General features: G+C 42.6%; 1 protein-coding gene across 4 annotated transcripts in view; it reads left to right on the top strand.

The window, feature by feature from the left end:
* Positions 1-21851, top strand: part of CPNE2 (copine 2) — a 144483-nt gene that overhangs the window by 40527 nt on the left and 82105 nt on the right. For all 4 annotated transcript variants that reach the window (XM_067470996.1, XM_067470993.1, XM_067470995.1 and 1 more), the window contains 2 exons: positions 14441-14620; positions 15529-15603. In XM_067470996.1, coding sequence (XP_067327097.1) covers positions 14441-14620; positions 15529-15603 — 255 coding nt within the window. The remainder of the gene's footprint in view (positions 1-14440; positions 14621-15528; positions 15604-21851) is intronic.

The following is a 21851-nucleotide window of genomic DNA, read 5'->3' as shown; positions in this document are numbered from 1 at the left end:
TGGTCCAGATCCATCATTGTTTGAGTCCACAGTGCTCTCTGGATGTAGGTGAACTACAACTCCCAAACTCAAGGTCAATGCTCACCAAACCCTTCCAGTATTTTCTGTTGGTCATGGGAGAACTGTGTGCCACATTGGGTTGTTAGGTGTGTTGTGTCCAAATTTGGTGTCAATTCGTCCAGTGGTTTTTGAGTTCTGCTAATCCCACAAACGAACATTGCATTTTTATTTATATAGATTTTCTATTTAATTGTGCCATAATTACTTTGAAAGTAGTTATTATACTCCAGAAACTTTGTTTTTTGTGGCTGCCACAAACTAGATTGAATGGGTCGAGACTCAATTGCAGTTTCGCAAGTCACTGCTGACAATAATAATAATAATAATAATAATAATAATGTAATAATAATAATAATAATAATAATAATACATCACACAGTCCTAGACACTTGGGAAGTGTCCGACGTGTGATCCAATTCAACAGTCTGTAGAGTGTCTGCTGTGGACTCATCTTGTTGTGTTTCTAATAATAATAATAATAATAATAATAATAATAATAATAATAATAAGCTGTAAGAATGCATAAAGATATCGCTAAGGTCCTTAAGCTTGCAATGATCTGAATTGGCAAGCTTGATTCGAGTGCAACGCACTTCTTAGCTGGGAGGTTTGGCTTCTCGAGGAACGCATTCCAACGCCTTCTTTTTCCACTCCAAAGCAAGCCTTGACTTGAAATCCGCTGGCTGAATTACACACAACCAAGTTGTGTATGTGCTCAAGAGTCAAAAGGGTTTGAACGTAGCAATGGCCCCATATGCTATTCATTGCAAAATGTGGCATTGCTCGTGATGTACAGCTTTTAGATTAATGTGAGCACAAATGGGTGAAGAGGGAGGGAAAGCACAATGTGTGCGCAACAAGCAACACTAGTCTCAACATGGGTTTTTTTCGTGTGAAGGCTTTGATGGCCAGAATCACTGGCTTGCTATGAATTTTCCAGGTTGAATGGACACATTCCAGCAGCATTATCTCCTGACGTTTCTCCTGCCTCTGTGGCTGGTATCCTTGCCTGTTCGAAGCAAGTGTGAATGTTGTGATGAGCAAGCTTGAATAGCATTGAGTCGCCATGAAGCTGCAAAGTCAATCAGTGAGGGTATCTGCATAGAGGTAGTAAAGCAAGTAGAGTGTGTATATGTATGTATGTATGTATGTATATATGTATGTATGTGTGGGTGGGTGGGTGTGTATATATATATGTGTGTGTGTGTGTGTGTGTGTGTGTGTGTGTGTAATAATGTCCAGGGTGGGAAAAAGAACCCATGTCTGTTTGAAGTGTGACTATTGCAGTTAGCAAGCTTGAATAGCATTGAGTCGCCATGAAGCTGCAAAGTCAATCAGTGAAGGTATCTGCATAGACGTAGTAAAGCAAGTAAAGTGTGTATATGTGTGTCTATGTAATAATGTCCAGGGTGGGAAAAAGAACCCTTGTCTGTTTGAATGTTGCAATGAGCAAGCTTGAATAGCATTGAGTCGCCATGAAGGTTTCAAAGTCAATCAGTGATGGTATCTGCATAGAAGTAGTGAAGCAAGTGGAGTGTGTATATATCTGTGTAATAATGTCCAGGGTGGGAAAAAGAACCCATGTCTGTTTGAAGTAAGTGTGAATGTTGCAGTTAGCAAGCTTGAATAGCATTGAGTCGCCATGAAGCTGCAAAGTCAATCAGTGAGGGTATCTGCATAGAGGTAGTAAAGCAAGTAGTGTGTGTGTGTATCTGTGTAATAATGTCCAGGGTGGGAAAAAGAACCCATGTCTGTTTGAAGCAAGTGTGAATGTTGCAATGAGCAAACTTGAACAGCATTGAGTCACCATGAAGGTTTCAAAGTCAATCAGTGAGGGTATCTGCATAGAGGTAGTAAAGCAAGGAGTGTGTGTGTGTATCTGTGTAATAATGTCCAGGGTGGGAAAAAGAACCCATGTCTGTTTGAAGCAAGTGTGAATGTTGCAATGAGCAAACTTGAACAGCATTGAGTCACCATGAAGGTTTCAAAGTCAATCAGTGAGGGTATCTGCATAGAGGTAGTAAAGCAAGGAGTGTGTGTGTGTATCTGTGTAATAATGTCCAGGGTGGGAAAAAGAACCCATGTCTGTTTGAAGCAAGTGTGAATGTTGCAATGAGCAAACTTGAACAGCATTGAGTCACCATGAAGGTTTCAAAGTCAATCAGTGAGGGTATCTGCATAGAGGTAGTAAAGCAAGGAGTGTGTGTGTGTATCTGTGTAATAATGTCCAGGGTGGGAAAAAGAACCCATGTCTGTTTGAAGTAAGTGTGAATGTTGCAGTTAGCAAGCTTGAATAGCATTGAGTAGCCATGAAGGTTTCAAAGTCAATCAGTGATGGTATCTGCATAGAAGTAGTGAAGCAAGTAGAGTGTGTATATATCTGTGTAATAATGTCCAGGGTGGGAAAAAGAACCCATGTCTGTTTGAAGTAAGTGTGAATGTTGCAGTTAGCAAGCTTGAATAGCATTGAGTAGACATGAAGGTTTCAAAGTCAATCAGTGATGGTATCTGCATAGAAGTAGTGAAGCAAGTAGAGTGTGTATATATCTGTGTAATAATGTCCAGGGTGGGAAAAAGAACCCATGTCTGTTTGAAGTAAGTGTGAATGTTGCAGTTAGCAAGCTTGAATAGCATTGAGTAGACATGAAGGTTTCAAAGTCAATCACTGAGGGTATCTACATAGAAGTAGTGAAGCAAGTAGAGTGTGTATATGTGTGTATATATCTGTGTAATAATGTCCAGGGTGGGAAAAAGAACCCATGTCTGTTTGAAGTAAGTGTGAATGTTGCAGTTAGCAAGCTTGAATAGCATTGAGTAGCCATGAAGGTTTCAAAGTCAATCAGTGATGGTATCTGCATAGAAGTAGTGAAGCAAGTGGAGTGTGTATATATCTGTGTAATAATGTCCAGGGTGGGAAAAAGAACCCATGTCTGTTTGAAGTAAGTGTGAATGTTGCAGTTAGCAAGCTTGAATAGCATTGAGTAGACATGAAGGTTTCAAAGTCAATCACTGAGGGTATCTACATAGAAGTAGTGAAGCAAGTAGAGTGTGTATATGTGTGTATATATCTGTGTAATAATGTCCAGGGTGGGGAAAGAACCTATGTCTGTTTGAAGCAAGTGTGAATGTTGCAATGAGCAAGCTTGAATAGCATTGAGTCGCCATGAAGCTGCAAAGTCAATCAGTGAGGGTATCTGCATAGAGGTAGCCTGGCTGTTGTTGCCTGGATGTTAACAACCTTGTTATATGCCTGCGAGATGTGGACTGTCTATAGACGTCACATGCAACTCCTGGAACGATTCCATCAGCGCTGCCTCCGGAAAATCCTGCAGATCTCTTGGGAAGACAAACAGACAAATGTCAGCATGCTGAAAGAAGCCAAGACCACCAGCATTGAAGCGATGGTCCTCTGCTATCAACTCCGCTGGACTGGCCACATTTTCCGGATGCCCGACCACCGTCTCCCAAAGCAGTTGCTCTACTCCGAACTCAAGAACGGAAAACGGAATGTTGGAGGACAGGAAAAGAGATTCAAAGTTGGGGTCAAAACCAACTTCAAAAACTCTGGCATAGACACAGAGAACTGGGAAGCCCTGGCCCTTGAGTGCTCCAGCTGGAGGTCAGCTGTGACCAGCAGTGCTGCAGAATTTGAAGAGGCACAAATGGAGGGTGGAAGAGAGAAACGTGCCAAGCAGAAGGTGCATCAAGCCAACCCTGACCAGGACCGCCTTCCACCTGGAAACCGATGCCCTCACTGCGGGAGAAGATGCAGATCAAGAATAGGGCTCCACAGTCACCTACGGGATACTACACTTGGAGGACCATCATCCTCGGACTATGAGGAATCGCCTAAGTAAGTACCCTCACTGATTGACGTTGCAGCTTCATGGCTACCCAGTTGCTAATTGCACCATTCACACTTGCTTCAAACAAAAAAGGGTTCTTTTTTCCCACCATGGACATTGTTCCGCAGGTATATACACACTCCACTTGCCTCATTTCTAACAGTCTTCTGAAGATGCCATTAGATACAGATGCAGGCAAAACATCAGGAGAGAATGCTGCTGGAACATGGCCATACAGCCTGAAAAACTCACAGCAACCCATGGGGATGTATGGCAACGTTTTTTGGGAAGCGGTGGCATTTTGCAGCCTCTTTGTGACCTGGGGCTCCATATTTATGTACCGAGGCCTCCCTCGCTCTGAAAAGCAGCTCTGTTTGGGCAGCCAACATCAAATTGCCGCAACGTAGTCCCTCACATTCCAGGAAAACCAGATTATGGAGAAAGCACAACTTGTGAAATGCAAACTTAACCCCCCCCCCCCCCCCAGATGTTGACTCCAGCACAAATGTCTTTCTATATCTCTCGGTTTGGCTCCCAAGTGCAAACAGGATCGTGGCAGTCAAGAAGAACGCTCCGAAAGAGAGCCGTTGGCCAAATCTTCCCCTCGGATGACCCTAACCACCTTTTGGACAGGAGTCATTTCTTCCTAGTACTGGCATGATCTGAATGTCAGATTTCTGAGTCCTGTTTACACTGTACGGTTAATAGCGTTATTATAGATTGGGCATCCCTTATATAGAATTTGGAAATCCCAAAAAGAGGTGGTCCCCAAGTTGCAAACAAGATCGATAATATAGGTTTGTTTGTAAGTTGAATTTATTTGTAAGTCAGAACTTTGTAAAGTGTAACTCTAGCTGTACACACACACACACAGCTTTGAATTGCATAAGGAAAGTCAACACCCCTAGCCATAGCCAATCTGTTTTGTTTCCTTTCTTTTCCTCAGCTCTGGGCCTAGAAAAGGTGTTGTCATTCAATAATTATAAGTTAGGTCATGAAGGGTCTGTGTGCCATGTTTGGTCCAAATCCATCAAGCCATGGAGGAGCCTTTGTGGAACCAACATATCAACATCCCAACATAATAATTTGTCAGATAGATAGATGGATAGATGGACGGATAGATAGAGAGATAGATAGATGCATATATAGATGGATGGATATATGAATGGATGGATGGCTGGCTGGCTGGCTGGATAGATAAATGTATGATAGATAGATAGATAGATAGATAGATAGATAGATAGATAGATAGAATAGATAGATAGATAGATAGATAGATAGATAGATAGATAGATAGATAGATAGGTAGGTTATATAGATGGATGGATGGATAGATATATGGATAGATAGATAAACGTATGATAGATAGATAGATGGATGGATGCATAGATGTATGGATATACAGATGGCTGGCTGGCTGGCTAGATCGATCGATCGATCGATAGATAGATAGATAGATAGATAGATAGATAGATAGATAGATGACGGATGGATGGATAAATGTATGATAGATGGATCGATAGATAGATAGAGAGATAGAGAGATAGATGATAGATGGATGCATGGATAGATGGATAGATGGTTATATGGATAGATGGTTATATGGATGGATGGATGGATGGATGGATGGATGGATATATGGATAGATAGATGATAGATAGATAGATAGATAGATAGATAGATAGATAGATAGATAGATAGATAGATGATAGATGGATGGATGAATAGATGTATGGATATATAGATGGCTGGATGGATGGATAGATAGATAAATGTATGATAGATGGATGGATGGATAGAATATGGATAGATATATGGATGGATGGATAAATGTATGATTGATAGATAGATGGATGGATGGATGGATAGATGTATGGATATATAGATGGCTAGATAGATAGATAGGTGATAGATGATAGATGAATCGATAGATAGATAGATAGATAGATAGATAGATAGATAGATGGATGGATGGATGGATGGATGGATGGATAGATGGATAGATGGATAGATGGATAGATGGATAGATGGATAGATGGATAGATGGATAGATGGATAGATGGATAGATGGATAGATGGATAGATGGATAAATGGGTGGCTATATAAGTGGATGGATGGATGAATGGATAGATAGATCTATGGATGGGTGGATGGATGGATAAATGTATCTATGATAGATAGATAGATAGATAGATAGATAGATAGATAGATAGATAGATAGATGTATCAATAGATAGATGGGTATATGGGTGTATGGATCTATGAATGGATGGATAGATTGATGTATGATGGATGGATGCATGGATATGTAGATAGATGGATGGATAGATAGGTAAATGTATGAATATATGGATGGATAGTAACTTTGAATCCTATGTTAAGTGACAGGTGGGATTTAAAATAAATAATTCAATAGAAATCCTTTTCTCCCTTATCCCAGTTTTCAGTCTTGACTTTTCAGTTTTCCCTTCATTTTCTTTGCTTCAGCTGTGCCTTATATGATGCTTTGAAGGCCACCCTTGGCCTCAGGATTCTGTCTGAAGAAGCTTGAAAAGTTTTTTTTTACGTCTTCAGATTCTCTCCCTTTGAGTTCCACGAAGAGAGCAAAGCCAATTGCACGAAAGTGCAACTTCTCTGTCTCTTTGTTCTTGCCAAAAGTTTCTTACTGAATGGATGCCAGTGAGACAGATGGAAGAGAAAGTTACATCGCAAAAAAGAAAGACAGATCCGGGTAGCAAGCGATTTCTGCTAAATGCTACCGTGTCGACGTTTGCAAGATGTGGGAGGTGTAAAGGGGTTTGGCTCCTGCCTTTGAATGGGTTCGATTTAGAAATGAGCATGCAGAAGAGACGGAGGAAAAGGAAACATCTTTTCTTTTTCTCTTTCAAGCCCAGGAAACCAATTTTGCATTGAACGAATTTGCAATATTGATGTTTTGAGCTGCCGACTCACAAACCTGGAAACCATTTTCTTGTTTTTATGTATTTTTAATTGGTTTGAATAGCTTTAATGTGGTTGGTTTTGCGATAGTTCTAGGTTTAGTTCTGTTTTCATGTTTGTAGTCTTTAGGTTTTTTAAGTTGTATGCCTTTTGCCACTGTTTACCACTTTAAGACTTTGAGGTTTTGTCCTCGTTTCCCTTTCATTTCGCTTTATGGTATCTAATAGGCTTGGGCGATCCAGTTCGTTAATTTCGTTATTCGTTATTGATTCGTATTTAAATTAGCTTACGATCCAATATCGAGCCATGCAGGAATAGTGTGAGGAGTAATTAAGAATCGAAACAACTTTTTCCAATTTTCGTAATTATTTCGTAATTATTTCATAATTATTTTCGTATGTCTGGTGCAAGTTTTACAATCTCGCATTTACCCCACTTCCGGTCCCTTTGCTCTGCTGCTTCCCTCCTCTTTCCTCAGGCTTCTTCTTGCCTCACTCTGGGCTGCACTGGGCTACCTTCCTTCCTTCCTTCCTTCCTTCCTTCCTTCCTTCCTTCCTTCCTTCCAGCTGGCAAATCCCACATTCCCCCCTCCCTCCTCTTTTTCCTGGCATCCTTCTTGCCCAAAATTTCTCATTACTTTATTTTTCATACCCTCACTCTATGCCACAGCAATGCGTTGCCAGGTACAGCTAGTATATAATATAATATAATATAATATAATATAATATAATATAATATAATATAATATAATATACAATTGGGAAGTCTGACTTGGCCACGGTGGTACACGCTCTGGTCACATCCCGCCTTGACTACTGCAATGCTCTCTACGTGGGGCTGCCCTTGAAGACGGCCCTGAAGCTCCAGCTAGTCCAGCGCGCGGAGGCCATGTTACTAACAGGAGCAGGACGCAGGGAGCACACAACGCCCTTGTTGTTCCAGCTCCACTGGCTGCCGATCTGCTACTGGGCCCAATTCAAGGTGCTGGTGTTGGCCTACAAAGCCCTAAACGGTTCCGGCCCAAAATAACTATCTGACCGCATCTCGGCCTATGAGCCCACGAGGACCTTGAGATCGTCTAGGGAGGCCCTTCTCTCGATCCGCCTGCCTCACAGGCACGCCTGGCGGGGACGAGGGACAGGGCCTTCTCGGTGGTGACCCCCCGGCTGTGGAACACCCTCCCTGTAGACATCAGACAGGCGCCCTCCCTTATGACATTCCGCAAGGGACTAAAGACGTGGTTGTTTGAGAAGGCGTTTGACTAAGTGCTACAACAATTGGCAATGATGATTGGAACGGAATATGGATAACGAGATTGGATTGTGATTCTATGATGAGACGTCGCGAATGATTTAGTGTAATTGTATTATTGATAGTGATGTTGTTATTGTTGTTTGTGATATTGCCTTTATTGTAATTTGTTTTTATATGTTGTACACCGCCGTGAGTCGCCCTAGGGCTGAGAACGGCGGTCTACAAATGCAGTAAATAGATAAATAAATAAAATAAATATATTTTATATTATATTATATTATTATAATACTATTATATTATGGTATTGTATATTATATTATATTATTATATTATATTATATATTATATTACTATATTATTATTATATTATATTTTAATTGTATATTATAATATAATATATATAATATATTATAATATAATATATAATAATAATATAATATATATAATATAATATAAACAATATAATATAATAATATTATTATAATATTTATTTATTTATTTATTTCTTATACTTGTATACCGCCGTTTCTCAGCCTGACCGGCGACTCAACGCGGTTTACAACAAGATAAAATCCACAACAATATACAATGTAAAACCACAAAGGCATAAAATACAATATTAATGTAACAATAAACAACACCATACATCTCATAACTAAAATCATAATCCAGTTCGTCGTCCGATTTTCCAATTCCTGTAATCATCACATTGGTTGCACTGTTTAACCGAATGCTCGTTCAAACATCCAGGTTTTTAATCTTCTACGAAACACCAACAGCGAGGGGGCTGATCTTACCTCCATGGGGAGGGCGTTCCACAGCCGGGGGGCCACCACAGAAAAGGCCCTAATATAATATAATATAGTTGTTGTTTGTTTTATCACACCAACAGTCAACAACAGAGAGAGAGGGAAGCTTCAGAAGTTCCCCCTGTCCCATTTGGAGGTTTTTTTTAGCATATTGCACAACCGCGTTCGTCATTAATGAATCAATTCGTAATTTACGAAATTTTGGAAATTTCGAAATTTTGAAATTTCGAAATCTTAAATTTCGGAAGTCCTCAGAATTTCGAAACGCTAGCGCACCCTAGAAACAAAACGAGTTTAGAACCAATTTTTTTCTTGATCGCCCAAGCCTAGTATCTAAATATATAGTAACACCACTATATAAATTCTGTTCCTTGCATTGTTGAAGGGTTTCAGGGCCGGAATCACTGAGTTATTGTGAGTTTTCTGGGCTGTATGGCCATGTTCCAGAAACATTCTCTCCTGATGTTTCGCCTTCATCTATGGCAGGCATTCTCTTCGTGCTTTGAAAGTGTTATTTCCTGTTTGAAAGTAGTTGCTCTATTCCAGACACTTTGTTTTTGTGGCTGCTACAAATTAGGTTGAATCAGTTGAGACTCAGTGAGATATTCACTGAAAAGCAATAGCAAAATGTTGGTATAACAGGGGTTCTCAACCTTCCTAATGCCGCGACCCCTTAATACAGTTCCTCATGTTATGGTGACCCCCAACCATAAAATTAGTTTTGTTGCTACTTCATAACTGTAATTTTGCTGCTGTTATGATAAGTAATGTAAATATCTAGTATGTATCTAGAATGTATTTTCATTCACTGGACCAAACTGGGCACAAATACTTGATACGCCCAAAATTGGATACTGGTGAGATTGGGTGTGTGTGTGATTTTGTCCTGTGGGAGTTGTAGTTGCTGGGATTTATAGTTCACCTACACTCAGTGCATTCTGAACTCCACCAATGATGGAAATGAACCAAACTTGGTGTTGCATCCCAGTTCAAAAAACGAGACCATAAGATTAAATCCACCACTCTGGACTGTAGGAAAAGCAATCCTTGTTTATTGATGAAAAATTGGTTACAAAAGAAAGGTAAATGCAGAGTCAAAAAGCCACAGAAAAACACAGTAGTCAATAGGATCTCTGAACTTGAGCAAAACTTCAAAAGCCACAAAACAATAACCAGGAGTCTGTTAGCCTTTTACTAACAATGAACTTGGAAACTAGAAGCCTCTGGGATTACTGGCCATGGAACACAGGAATTCTGCCAAGGCACAGCCACAGTCCCGAACGTTGCTTGACCTAAAGAAGCACCCGGCAGGAACCCTTTTAAACCAAAGAAGCTATTCTTAGAAACGCCCTTTGACTTTTCTGTCTGGGCCTCTTTCTGCTGTAAGCGCTGTGACCTTCGTAGAAACTGGGAAACATTACTATCTCTGACTATCTGTTCTCTTTGGTCCTCATTAGAAACCCCAGGTGGAGAGATATCATGGCTAACTTCCAAAACATTCTCTTCCAGCTGTTGGGTTTCGTTTTCATCCCTACTGACCTCTGCATCAACAACAGATTCCACACTGTCAGAGTCAGGGAGAGCTTGCTCAGTTGGAAAAACTATCAGAGAATCCTGTTCACACAGATCAGGATCAGGCTGAACCCCAACACTTGGCACACAGAACTCCCATGACCAACGGAAAATACTGGAAGGGTTTGGTGGGCTTTGACCTTGAGTTTTGGAGTTGCAGTTCACCTACATCCAGAGAGCACTGTGGACTCAAACAACGATGGATCTGGACCAGACTTGACACAATACAATATGCTCAAATGTGAGCACTGGTGGAGTTTGGGCAAAGCAGACCTTGACATTTGGGAGTTGTAGTTACTGGGATTTATAGTTCACCTGGGATTTATAGTTTACTGGGATTTATAGTTCACAATCCCAGAGCACTACCAACAATGGAATTGAACCAAACTTGGCAGACAGATTGGAAGGGTTAGTGGGCATTGACCTTGAGTTTGGGAGTTGTAGTTCTTCTACATCCAGAGAGCACTGTAGATTCAAACAATGATGGATCTGGACCAAATTTGACACGAATACTCAACATGCCCAAATGGGAACACTGGTGGAGTTTGGGGGAAATAGACCTTGACATTTGGGAATTGTAGTTGCTGGGATTTATTATTTGCCTACAATCAAAGAGCATTCTGAACCCCACCAACAATTGAATTGGGACGAACATCCCACACAGAACCTCCATGATCAACAGAAAATACTATGTTTTCTGATGGTCTTTGGGGACCCCTCTGACACCCCCTCATGACCCCTCCAGGGGTCCCGACCCCCAGGTTGAGAAACACTACAATAACAACATTTTGCAGTTTAATCAACTTTTCCTATGGTTTCTTTTTTATAGAACCAATTAGGAAATAATATTTATATTATTTGTAGTGTAACAACAACAACACAGTCCTAGACACTTGGGAAGTGTCTGATGTGTTATCCAATAAAACAGCCTACAAAGTGATCTTGTTTGCTGTGGACTCATCTTGTTATGTTTCAAATAACAACAACAACAATATCCTACTGCTCTTTATCCATCCTCTTCCCATCTAATTGATTGGGATTTCAACTCTTAGCATCCCACTGACACAAATACACAAAACAAGGAAATTGGGGAGAAAAGTTCCATCTAACTCCCCGAAATGCAAGCAAGAGAAGTGTTGAATGCACTCTTAGAAGGGCTTTCCAGAGTCCTAAACTTATTTGGGGGATAGATTTCAGCACTTCGGAGAGATCCTTTACAGTGTGAATCGAGTGGATTCTTTGTCCCATTGAAGCCCCAGTTTCCAGACTTTGCTAGGAAAAAATTCACTAAGAGAAGTCAGCCAAAGGTCAGCTGAATTAATGTGTGTAGAAACTTGGAAAGAGATGGTAATGGAAATATTTAGTGAGTCAACCCCTGTCTGAGTTGGCATTTCTCATCCGGGAAGATGTATAATTTGAGGGCCTCCAAGAACAGAACTCAGCAAACCTGGAGTTTAACTGCACCGTTTGCTAGTTGCAACTCCCTGGATTTGTTGCACCGGAAAAGTGAACAACTTACCCCTCCAGATTGTGTTGGACTGCACTTCCCAGCTGCCCTAGCCACTGGGGGAATGCTGGGAGTTGCAGTACATAAGATATGGAGAGCTGCATGATTTGCACCTATTGCTGTTCTACACTCTATAGACAAACTTGTGTCCTCCAGGTGTTTTGGACTTCAACTTCCACAATTCCTAACAGCCGGTAGGACACAAGTTTGTCTATATCTGCTGTAAACAGCAATGTTGTTGTTCATTCGTTTAGTCGTCTCCGACTCTTTGTGACCTCATGGACCAGCCCACGCCAGAGCTCCCTGTCGGCTGTTACCACCCTCAGCTCCCTCAAGGTCAGTCCAGTCACTTCAAGGATGCCATCCATCCATCTTGCCCTTGGTCGGCCCCTCTTCCTTTTGCCTTCCACTTTCCCCAGCATCATTGTCTTCTTTAGGCTTTGCTGTCTCCTCATGATGTGGCCAAAGGACTTCAACTTTGTCTCTAGTATCTTTCCCTCCAGTGAGCAGTCGGGCTTTATTTCCTGGAGGATGGACTGGTTGGATCTTCTCACGGTCCAAGGCACTCTCAGAACTTTCCTCCAACACCACAGCTCAAAAGCGCCTCTCTTCCTTCGCTCAGCCTTCCCGAAGGTCCAGCTCTCACATCCGTAGGTTACTACAGGGAATACCATGGCTTTGACTAGGCAATGGATCTTCGTTGCCAATGTGATGTCTCTACTCTTCACTATTTTATCGAGATTGGACATTGCTCTCCTCCCAAGAAGTGAACGTCTCCTGATTTCCTGGCCACAGTCTGCATCTGCAGTAATCTTTGCGCCTAGAAATACAAACCCTGTCACGGCCTCCACGTTTTCTCCCTCTATTTTCCAGTTGTCAATCATTCTTGTTTCCATCATCTTGGTTTTTTTGACGTTTAGCTGCAACCCGGCTTTTGCGCTTTCTTCTTTCACCTTGATTAGAAGGCTCCTCAGCTCCTCCTCGCTTTCGGCCATCAGAGTGGTGTCATCTGCATATCTGAGGTTGTTAATGTAAACAGCAATAGTTAATTGTAATTTTTTGCCCCCCTGGCACTGCACCACTTTGAGTCCCATAAATTCGCCAAAAATTGCAAGTAGGAGTCCGATGTGGAACCCGTGGCCTCTTGTCTTCTTCCTTAAATTGTGATAAAAGATGCATAGGTTAGGTTCTTGTGGGTTTTTTTGGGCTATAGGGCCATGTTCTAGAGGCATTTCTCCTGACGTTTCGCCTGCATCTATGGCAAGCATCCTCAGAGGTAGTGAGGTCTGTTGGAAATAGGACAATGGGTTTATATATCTGTGGAATGGCTGGGGTGGGGCAAAGAGCTCTCTGCTGGAGCTAGGTGTGAATGTTTCAACTGACCACCTTCATTAGCATTTGAAGGCCTGCCTGAGCCTGGAAAAATCTTTTGTTGAGAGGTGTTAAGATGTGCCTGGTTGTTTCCTCTCTGCTGTTTTGCTGTTGTAATTTTGGAGTTTTTTAATACTGGTAGCCAGATTTTGTTCATTTTCATGGTCTCCTCCTTTCTGTTGAAATTGTCCACATGCTTGTGGATTTCAATGGCTTCTCTGTGTAGTCTGACATGGTGGTTGTTGGTGTGGTCCAGCATTTCTGTGTTCTCAAATAATATGCTGTGTCCAGGCTGGTTCATCAGGTGCTCTGCTATGGCTGACTTCTCTGGTTGAAGGAGTCTGCAGTGCCTTTCATGTTCCTTGATTCGTGTCTGGGCAAGGCTGCGTTTGGTGGTCCCTATGTCCACAGCTGCATGGTATACGGTAGACTCTTGCAGAGGTGAGAGGATCCCTCTTGTCCTTTGCTGAATGTAGCATTTGTTGGATTTTCTTGGTGGGTCTGTAGATTGTTTGTATGTTGTGTTTCCTCATCAGCTTCCCTATGCGGTCAGTGGTTCCCTTGATGTATGGCAGGAACACTTTTCCTCTGGGTGGATCTTCATCTTTACTCTCGTGGCTTGTTCTTGGTCTTGCAGCTTTTCTGATGTCTGAGAATCTGGCTACCAGTATTAAAAAACTCCAAAATTACAACAGCAAAACAGCAGAGAGGAAACAACCAGGCACATCTTAACACCTCTCAACAAAAGATTTTTCCAGGCTCAGGCAGGCCTTCAAATGCTAATGAAGGTGATCAGTTGAAACATTCACACCTAGTTCCAGCAGGGAAGAGCTCTTTGCCCCACTCCAGCCATTCCACAGATATATAAACCCTTTTTCCTAGTTCCAACAGACCTCACTACCTCTGAGGATGCTTGCCATAGATGCAGGTGAAACGTCAAGGGAAATGCCTCTAGAACATGGCCCTATAGCCCGAAAAAACCCACAAGAACCTAGTGATTCCAGCCATGAAAGCCTTTGACAATACGATGCATAGGTTCTCAACGACATCACTTGCTCAGCTGCTTTCCCTCTTTTTTGCAGGTCGACCGGACGGAAACAGCGGTGAACAACCTCAACCCGGCTTTCTCCAAGAAGTTCATTGTTGAGTATCGCTTCGAGGAGGTCCAGAAGCTGAAATTTGCCTTGTTCGACCAGGACAAGTCCAGCATGCAGCTCTACGAGCATGACTTTCTGGGAGAGTTTTCCTGCACTTTGGGTTCGGTAGGTTTTCCTGGAGATGCATTTCTGTGTTCTCCAATAATACACCGTGTCCAGGTTGGTTCATCTTGTGCTCTGCTATGGCTGACTTCTCTGGTTGAAGGAGTCTGCAGTGCCTTTCATGTTCCTCGATTTGTGTTTGGGTGATGCTGCGTTTGGTGGTTTGGAAGTCAGCCATAGCAGAGCACCTGATGAACCAGCCTGGACACAGCATACTATTTGAGAACACAGAAATGCTGGACCACACCAACAACCACCATGTCAGACTACACAGAGAAGCCATTGAAATCCACAAGCATGTGGACAATTTCAACAGAAAGAAAGAGACCATGAAAATGAACAAAATCTGGCTACCAGTATTAAAAAAACTCTAAAATTACAACAGCAAAACTGTAGAGAGGAAACAACCAGGCACATCTTAACACCTCTCAACAAAAGATTCCCCCAGGCTCAGCCAGGCCTTCAAATGCTAATGAAGGTGGTCAGTTGAAACATTCACACCTAGCTCCAGCAGAGAAGAGCTCTTTGCCCCACTCCAGCCATTCCACAGATATATAAACCCTTTGTCCTATTTCCAACAGACCTCACTACCTCTGAGGATGCTTGCCATAGATGCAGGCGAAACGTCAGGGGAAATGCCTCTAGAACATGGCCCTATAGCCCGAAAAAACCCACAAGAACCTAGTGATTCCAGCCATGAAAGCCTTCGACAATACTTTGGAGATTCAGGTTACTAAACAAAACAGGACCCTTCTGAATCTTTAATAAATAAATTGTGGGCCATCTGAATCTCTGAAATGAATTACTAGCCAGGTTTCAGCCACTTTGCACACCTCTAATATATAGCACTTTGGATAATAATACTTTCCTGCATTCTTTTTTCCTCCTTCTATTCTTCCCTTTCCATTTAGATTGTTTCAAGCAAGAAGATCACCAGAACCCTCCTTTTGGGGAATGGGAAACCCGCTGGAAAGGGGATGATCACGGTATGGATGCATTTTTTTTTGGTAGATCTAGGTCTCAAAATCTGCTTTTGACAATGAAATATAATATTGCATTTGCTGGCATCATTTTCAGACATGGTGCCCTCTAGATGCTTTGGAATATAATGCCCAAAGCTGGCACATTTGGCCTTGACTTAAATCAGGGCTTGGGGTAAATATATATGCAGTCCATAGAGCTCACTTTTCTGGCCTTTCACTTCTCAAAAGTCAGTATTTTATGGAGTACTAGCTGTACCTGCCACATGTTGCTGTGGCCAACCTTCCCTCCCTCTTTCTCTTCTTTCTTTCCCTCCTTCCTTCCTTCCTTCCTTCCATATTTGCTCCCTTCCCTTCCTTTCTCTCCTTCCTTCCTTCCTTTCTCTCCTTCCTTCCTTCCTTCCCTTTCTTTCTTTCTTTCTTTCTTTCTTTCTCTCCTTCCTTCCTTCCTTCCTTCCTTCCTTCCTTCCTTCCTTCCTTCTCTTCTTCTTCCCTTCCTCCCCCCAACTTTTCTTTCCCTTCCTCTTTCTCCCCTTTTTTCCTTCCCTACCTATTCTTGGACTGCAGCTTCCAGCAGTTCTTCTGATTGATCTATCTATCTATCTATCTACCTAACTATATCTATCTATCTATCTATCTATCTATCTATCTATCTATCTATCTATCTGGGGGATTGCTGGGAGTTGCAGTCCATGAATAGGAAATTGGAAATCTGCAGGGATTGGGGTGCTCTCAAAGAAATCCAAGGAGAAGAAAGCTTGCATCTTGGAAGTAATGCATTTGAATCAACATCCTCTCCTAAAGGGCCTGGTCTAGGAGATGCTGGGAGCTGTAGTCTGGAAGAGAGTGTGGATATGCTATTCTGTGTTTTGTTTGCCGCGGGGAGTCATTTTTGCACATGCTCTGTAGCATTTTTTTGTTTTTTAAGTCTCTTCCATTGTGTTTTTCAGTGTTTTTATGAGTGATGGTCACTCGTTGGCCTGAGAGGTGTCTTGTGTCCAAATTTGGTGTCAATTCATCCTGTTATATATTAGAAAGCGTCGGTTTCTAATATATGTAATTCCTTTATGCTTGTGAGTAAACAGTATTCCTTGCTGTTTCTTTGTCAGTGTTGATGTGGGGATTGTCTGGTTTGCCTCCTTTGGAACATGCAACATTTAATTGTCTTTCTTTAGGGATCCCTTTCAAATCTATGATACTATATCTCTCTGTGTGAATCATATCTATCAATCTATATCTATGGCTGGATGGCTCTTTGTCAGGAGGGCTTTGATTACGTTTTCTTGTCCTGGTGAAGGGAGTTGGACTGGATGGCGTTAAGCATTTTTTTTTTGTCCTGGAGGTTCTGTGTGGGAAGTTTGGCCCAATTCTCTTGTTGGTGTGGTTCAGAATGCTCTTTGGCTGTAGGTGAACTATAAATCCCAGTAACTACAACTCCCAAATGTCAAGGTATATTTCTCCCAAACTCCACCAGTGTTCACATTTGGGCATATGGAGTATCCGTGCCAAGTTTGGTCCAGATTCATCATTGTTTGAGTCCACAGTGCTCTCTGGATGGAGGTAAACTACAACTCCCAAACTCAAGGTCAATGCCCACCAAACCCTTACAGAATTTTCTGTTGGTCATGGAAGAACTGTGTGCCAAGTTTGGTCCAATTCTAGCGTTGGTGGTGTTCAGAGTGCTCTTTGACTGTAGGTGAACTATACATCCCAGCAACTATGACTCCCAAATGACAAAATCAATTTTTTTGATTGAAGGACATACATTGGGTTGTTAGATGTATTGTGTCCAAATTTGGTGTCAATTTCCCCAGTGGTTTTTGAGTTCTGTTAAGCCCACAAACGAACATTACATTTTTATTTATATAGATTTTAAGAATTTAGTGCCAAAACCAATAGAGAGTAAAGGTATAAATAAGCTAATCAAGGTGGCCAGTTGCAACATTCACACTTGCCTCCAACAGACAAGAGTTCTTTCTCCCACCCTGGGCATTATTCCACAGATATTTAAACTTCACTTGCCTAATTTCCAACAGACCTCACGACCTCTGAGGATGCCTGCCATAGATGTGGGCAAAACGTCAGGAGAGAATGCTTCTGGAGCATAGCCATACAGCCTGGAAAACTCACCGGCTGTAAGTTAAAAACAAGGCATTCGCTGCCCTGAGGCTTGTGCGGTTTACGAAAAGCACAACTCGAAAAGTCCAAAGGGATGCGGAAGGGAAAGGAAAATCATATTTGTTCCAGTATTAAAGCAATTATGTAATTGCAAGATGTGTTTTGGTGCAAATTCCTGCAGGCTCTGTCAATAACGTCACGAGATAGACGAGAGCAAACAAGCCAATTTCTGAGATAGGATCATAATCGTTGCTTTTGTGGCGTGAAGGACCGAGCTTCCGACTTAGCAACAGGTCTCTTAGCAACACCTTTCCTTCCTCATCCCAAGCCCTGTCTTTTTCTCCGTTGTCGGCGTATTTGGAGAGTTTGCAAAGGAAACAAGAGTGATTTGCAGCCTGCAGGAAAATGCCTTCCCTCCCAGCCTTTCCTTTTGGTCCCTGTCTCTCTGAATTATCATTTTCAGCAAAGAGAGACAACTTGTTCTGCACTTGACAATCAAATGGGGAAATGCATACAGGTTGAGCATCGGATTTGGCTCATTGTGGAAACAAGGACTGGTGATAAAGTTTCATTAGGGACACCTTTTCCCTGGATAATAACTCTTCCAGGAATGGATTTCCCTTCCAAGGGGTAGATTCCTCTCACTTCCTGTTGTTTCACCCTCGTTTGTAACTATGAGTCGTTTGTAAGTCGGGGATGGACTGTACAATAGTTTTAATCAGGTCGGAATCCCATTGGAGCATTGCAGCATTGCACCCAAATACCTGGGAGTCACTCTGGACCGTGCTCTGACCTACAAGAAGCACTGCCTGAACATCAAGCAAAAAGTGGGTGCTAGAAACAATATCATACGAAAGCTGACTAACACAACCTGGGGATCACAACCAGACACAGTGAAGACATCTGCCCTTGCGCTGTGCTACTCTGCTGCTGAGTACGCATGCCCAGTGTGGAACACATCTCACCACGCTAAAACAGTGGATGTGGCTCTGAATGAGACATGCCGCATTATCACGGGGTGTCTGCGCCCTACACCACTGGAGAAATTATAGTTTAGCCGGTATCGCACCACCTGACATCCGCCGGGAAGGAGCAGCCAATAGTGAAAGGACCAAGGCAGAGACATCTCCAGCTCATCCCCTGTTTGGGTATCATCCAGCACATCAACGACTTAAATCAAGAAATAGTTTTCTTAGATCTACAGCAGTGGTTCTCAACCTGGGGTCCCAGAAGTTTTTGGCCTACAACTCCCAGAAATCCCAGCCAGTTTACCAGCTGTTAGGATTTCTGGGAGTTGAAGTCTAAAAACATCTGGGGACCCCAGGTTGAGAACCACTGATCTACAGAGACATTCGCTGGAATGCCTCAGCAAGCGAGAGTCCAAAAGTGGCAGGCTCAAACCCAGAACCTCAATCAATGGCTGATACCAAATGAGAGACTCCCCCCTGGGCACACAGAGGACTGGGCGACTTGGCAGGCGCTGAACAGACTGCGCTCTGGCACCACGAGATGCAGAGCCAACCTTCAGAAATGGGGCTACAAAGTGGAATCCCCGACATGCGAGTGTGGAGAAGAGCAAACCACTGACCACCTGCTGCAATGCACCCTGAGCCCTGTCACATGCACAATGGAGGACCTTCTTGCAGCAACACCAGAGGCACTCCAAGTGGCCAGAGACTGGTCAAAGGACATTTAATCAACTACCAAACTCACACATTTTGTATTTTCTCTGTTTGTTTGCTTTGTTCTGTTAGAAATATAATATAATTGACTGGCTGCCCTGACACGAGAAATAAAATCATGTTGTGCATGGAACCAAGTTAGAATCATAGACTCATAGCGTTGGAAGAGACCTCCTGGGCCATCCAGTCCAACCCCATTCTGCCAAGAAGCAGGAAAATCACATTCAAAGCACCCCTGACAGATGGCCATCCAGCCTCTGTTTAAAAGCCTCCAAAGAAGGAGCCTCCACCACACTCCAGGGCAGAGAGTTCCACTGCTGAACGGCTCTCATAGTCAGGAAGTTCTTCCTAAAAGTTGGCGTAAACTAAGCCACTCATTTCAGCCATTTTGGGATTCTGGATCAGGGATGTTCATCCTGTACTGAGGATCCATGTTGTTAATGACTGGTCCAAATCCATCAAGCCATGGAAGAGCCTTTGTGGTACAAGCGAACCAACATATCAACATACCAACATAATACTGGCAGATAGATTAATAGAAAGATGGATGGATGGATGGATGGATGGATCGATCGATCGATCGATTGATGTATGCATAAGTAGATGGATAGATAAATGGACAGACGGACAGATAAATGGCTGGCTGGCTGGCTGGCTAGATGGATGGATGGAGAGATAGATAGATAGATAGATAGATAGATAGATAGATAGATAGATAGATAGATAGAAAGATGGATGCATAAGTAGATGGATGGATAAATGGACAGACGGACAGATAAATGGCTGGCTGGCTGGCTGGCTGGCTAGATGGATGGATGGATAGACAGACAGACAGACAGACAGACAGACAGATAGATAGATGGATGCATAAGTAGATGGATGGATAAATGGACAGACGGACAGATAAATGGCTGGCTGGCTGGCTAGATAGATGGATGGATGGATGGATGGATGGATGGAGAGATAGATACTAAAGAGCTGGATGGATGGATTGATGTATGGATAGATTATTATTATTATTGTTATTATTAAGCATGGGCTGGATGGCCATTTGTCAGGAAGACATTGATTATTCTTTTGCTACCTGGCAGAAGGGGTTGGACTGAATGATTGTATGATGATGATGATGATGATGATGATGCATGGGCTAGATGGCCCTCTGTTGGGAAGGCTTTGGATTGTGCTTTCGTTGCCTGGCAGAAGGGGGTTGGACTGGATGATGATAAGGAGGAGGAGGATGGTGATGATGCATGGGCTGGATGGCCATCTGTCGGGAGGACTTTGATTGTACTTTTGCTCCATGGGAGAAATGGGTTGAACTGGGTCATTCTATGATGATGATGATGATGATGATGATGATGATGATGTATGGGTTGGGTGGCCATCTTTCAGGAGAGCTTTGATTGTGCTTTTGCTACCTGGCAGAAGGGGGTTGGACTAGATGATGATGATGATGATGATGATGATGCATGGGCTGGTTGGCCATCTTTCAGGAGGGCTTTGATTGTGCTTTTACTGCCTGGCAGAAGGGATTTGGACTGGATGATGATGAGGAGGAGGAGGAGGAAGAGGAGGAGGATGCGTGAACTGGATGGCTATCTGTCGGGAGGACTTTGATTGTACTTTTGCTGCATGGGAGAAATGGGTTGAACTGGGTGATTCAATGATGATGATGATTATGATGATGCATGAGCTAGATGGCCCTCTGTCAGGAGGGTTTTGATTGTGCTTTTGCTGCCTGGCAGAAGGGGGTTGGATTGAATGATTCTATGATTTGATGATTATATGATGATTATCTGTCGGGAAGGCTGTGATTGTGCTTTTGCTTCATGACAAAAAGGAGTTGGACTGGATGATTAGATGATGATGATGATGATGATGATGATGATGATGATGATGATTGGGCTGGGTGGCCATCTTTCAGGAGGGCTTTGATTGTGCTTTTGCTGCCTGGCAGAAGGGGGTTGGACTAGATGATTCGATGATGATGATGATGATGATGATGATGATGAATGGGCTGGGTGGCCATCTGTCGAGTGGGCTTTGATTGTGCTTTTGCTGCATGGCAGAAGGGGGTTGGACTGGATGATTCTACGATGATGATGATGATGATGCATGGGCTGGATGCTCATGTGTTGGGAGGGATTTGATTGTGCTTTTGTTGCATAGCAGAAGGAGTTTGGACTGTATGATTCTGTGATTTGATGATTATATGATGATTATCTGTCGGGAGGGCTTTGGTTGTGCTTTTGCTTCATGACAAAAGGGAGTTGGGCTGGATGATTAGATGATGATGATGATGATGATGATGATGATGATGATGATGATGATGCATGGGCTGAATGGCCATCTGTCTGGAGGACTTCGATTGTGTTTTTCTTGCATGGCAGAAGGGGGTTGGACTGGATGATTTTATGATGATAAATACAATGATGTAGGGGCTGAATGGCCATC

This window comes from Anolis sagrei, chromosome 8 (genome assembly GCF_037176765.1).
Source record: "Anolis sagrei isolate rAnoSag1 chromosome 8, rAnoSag1.mat, whole genome shotgun sequence".
NCBI lineage: Eukaryota > Metazoa > Chordata > Lepidosauria > Squamata > Dactyloidae > Anolis > Anolis sagrei.
The sequence above is the reverse complement of the archived record's forward strand: the minus strand, read 5'-3'. Positions and strand labels throughout refer to the sequence as shown.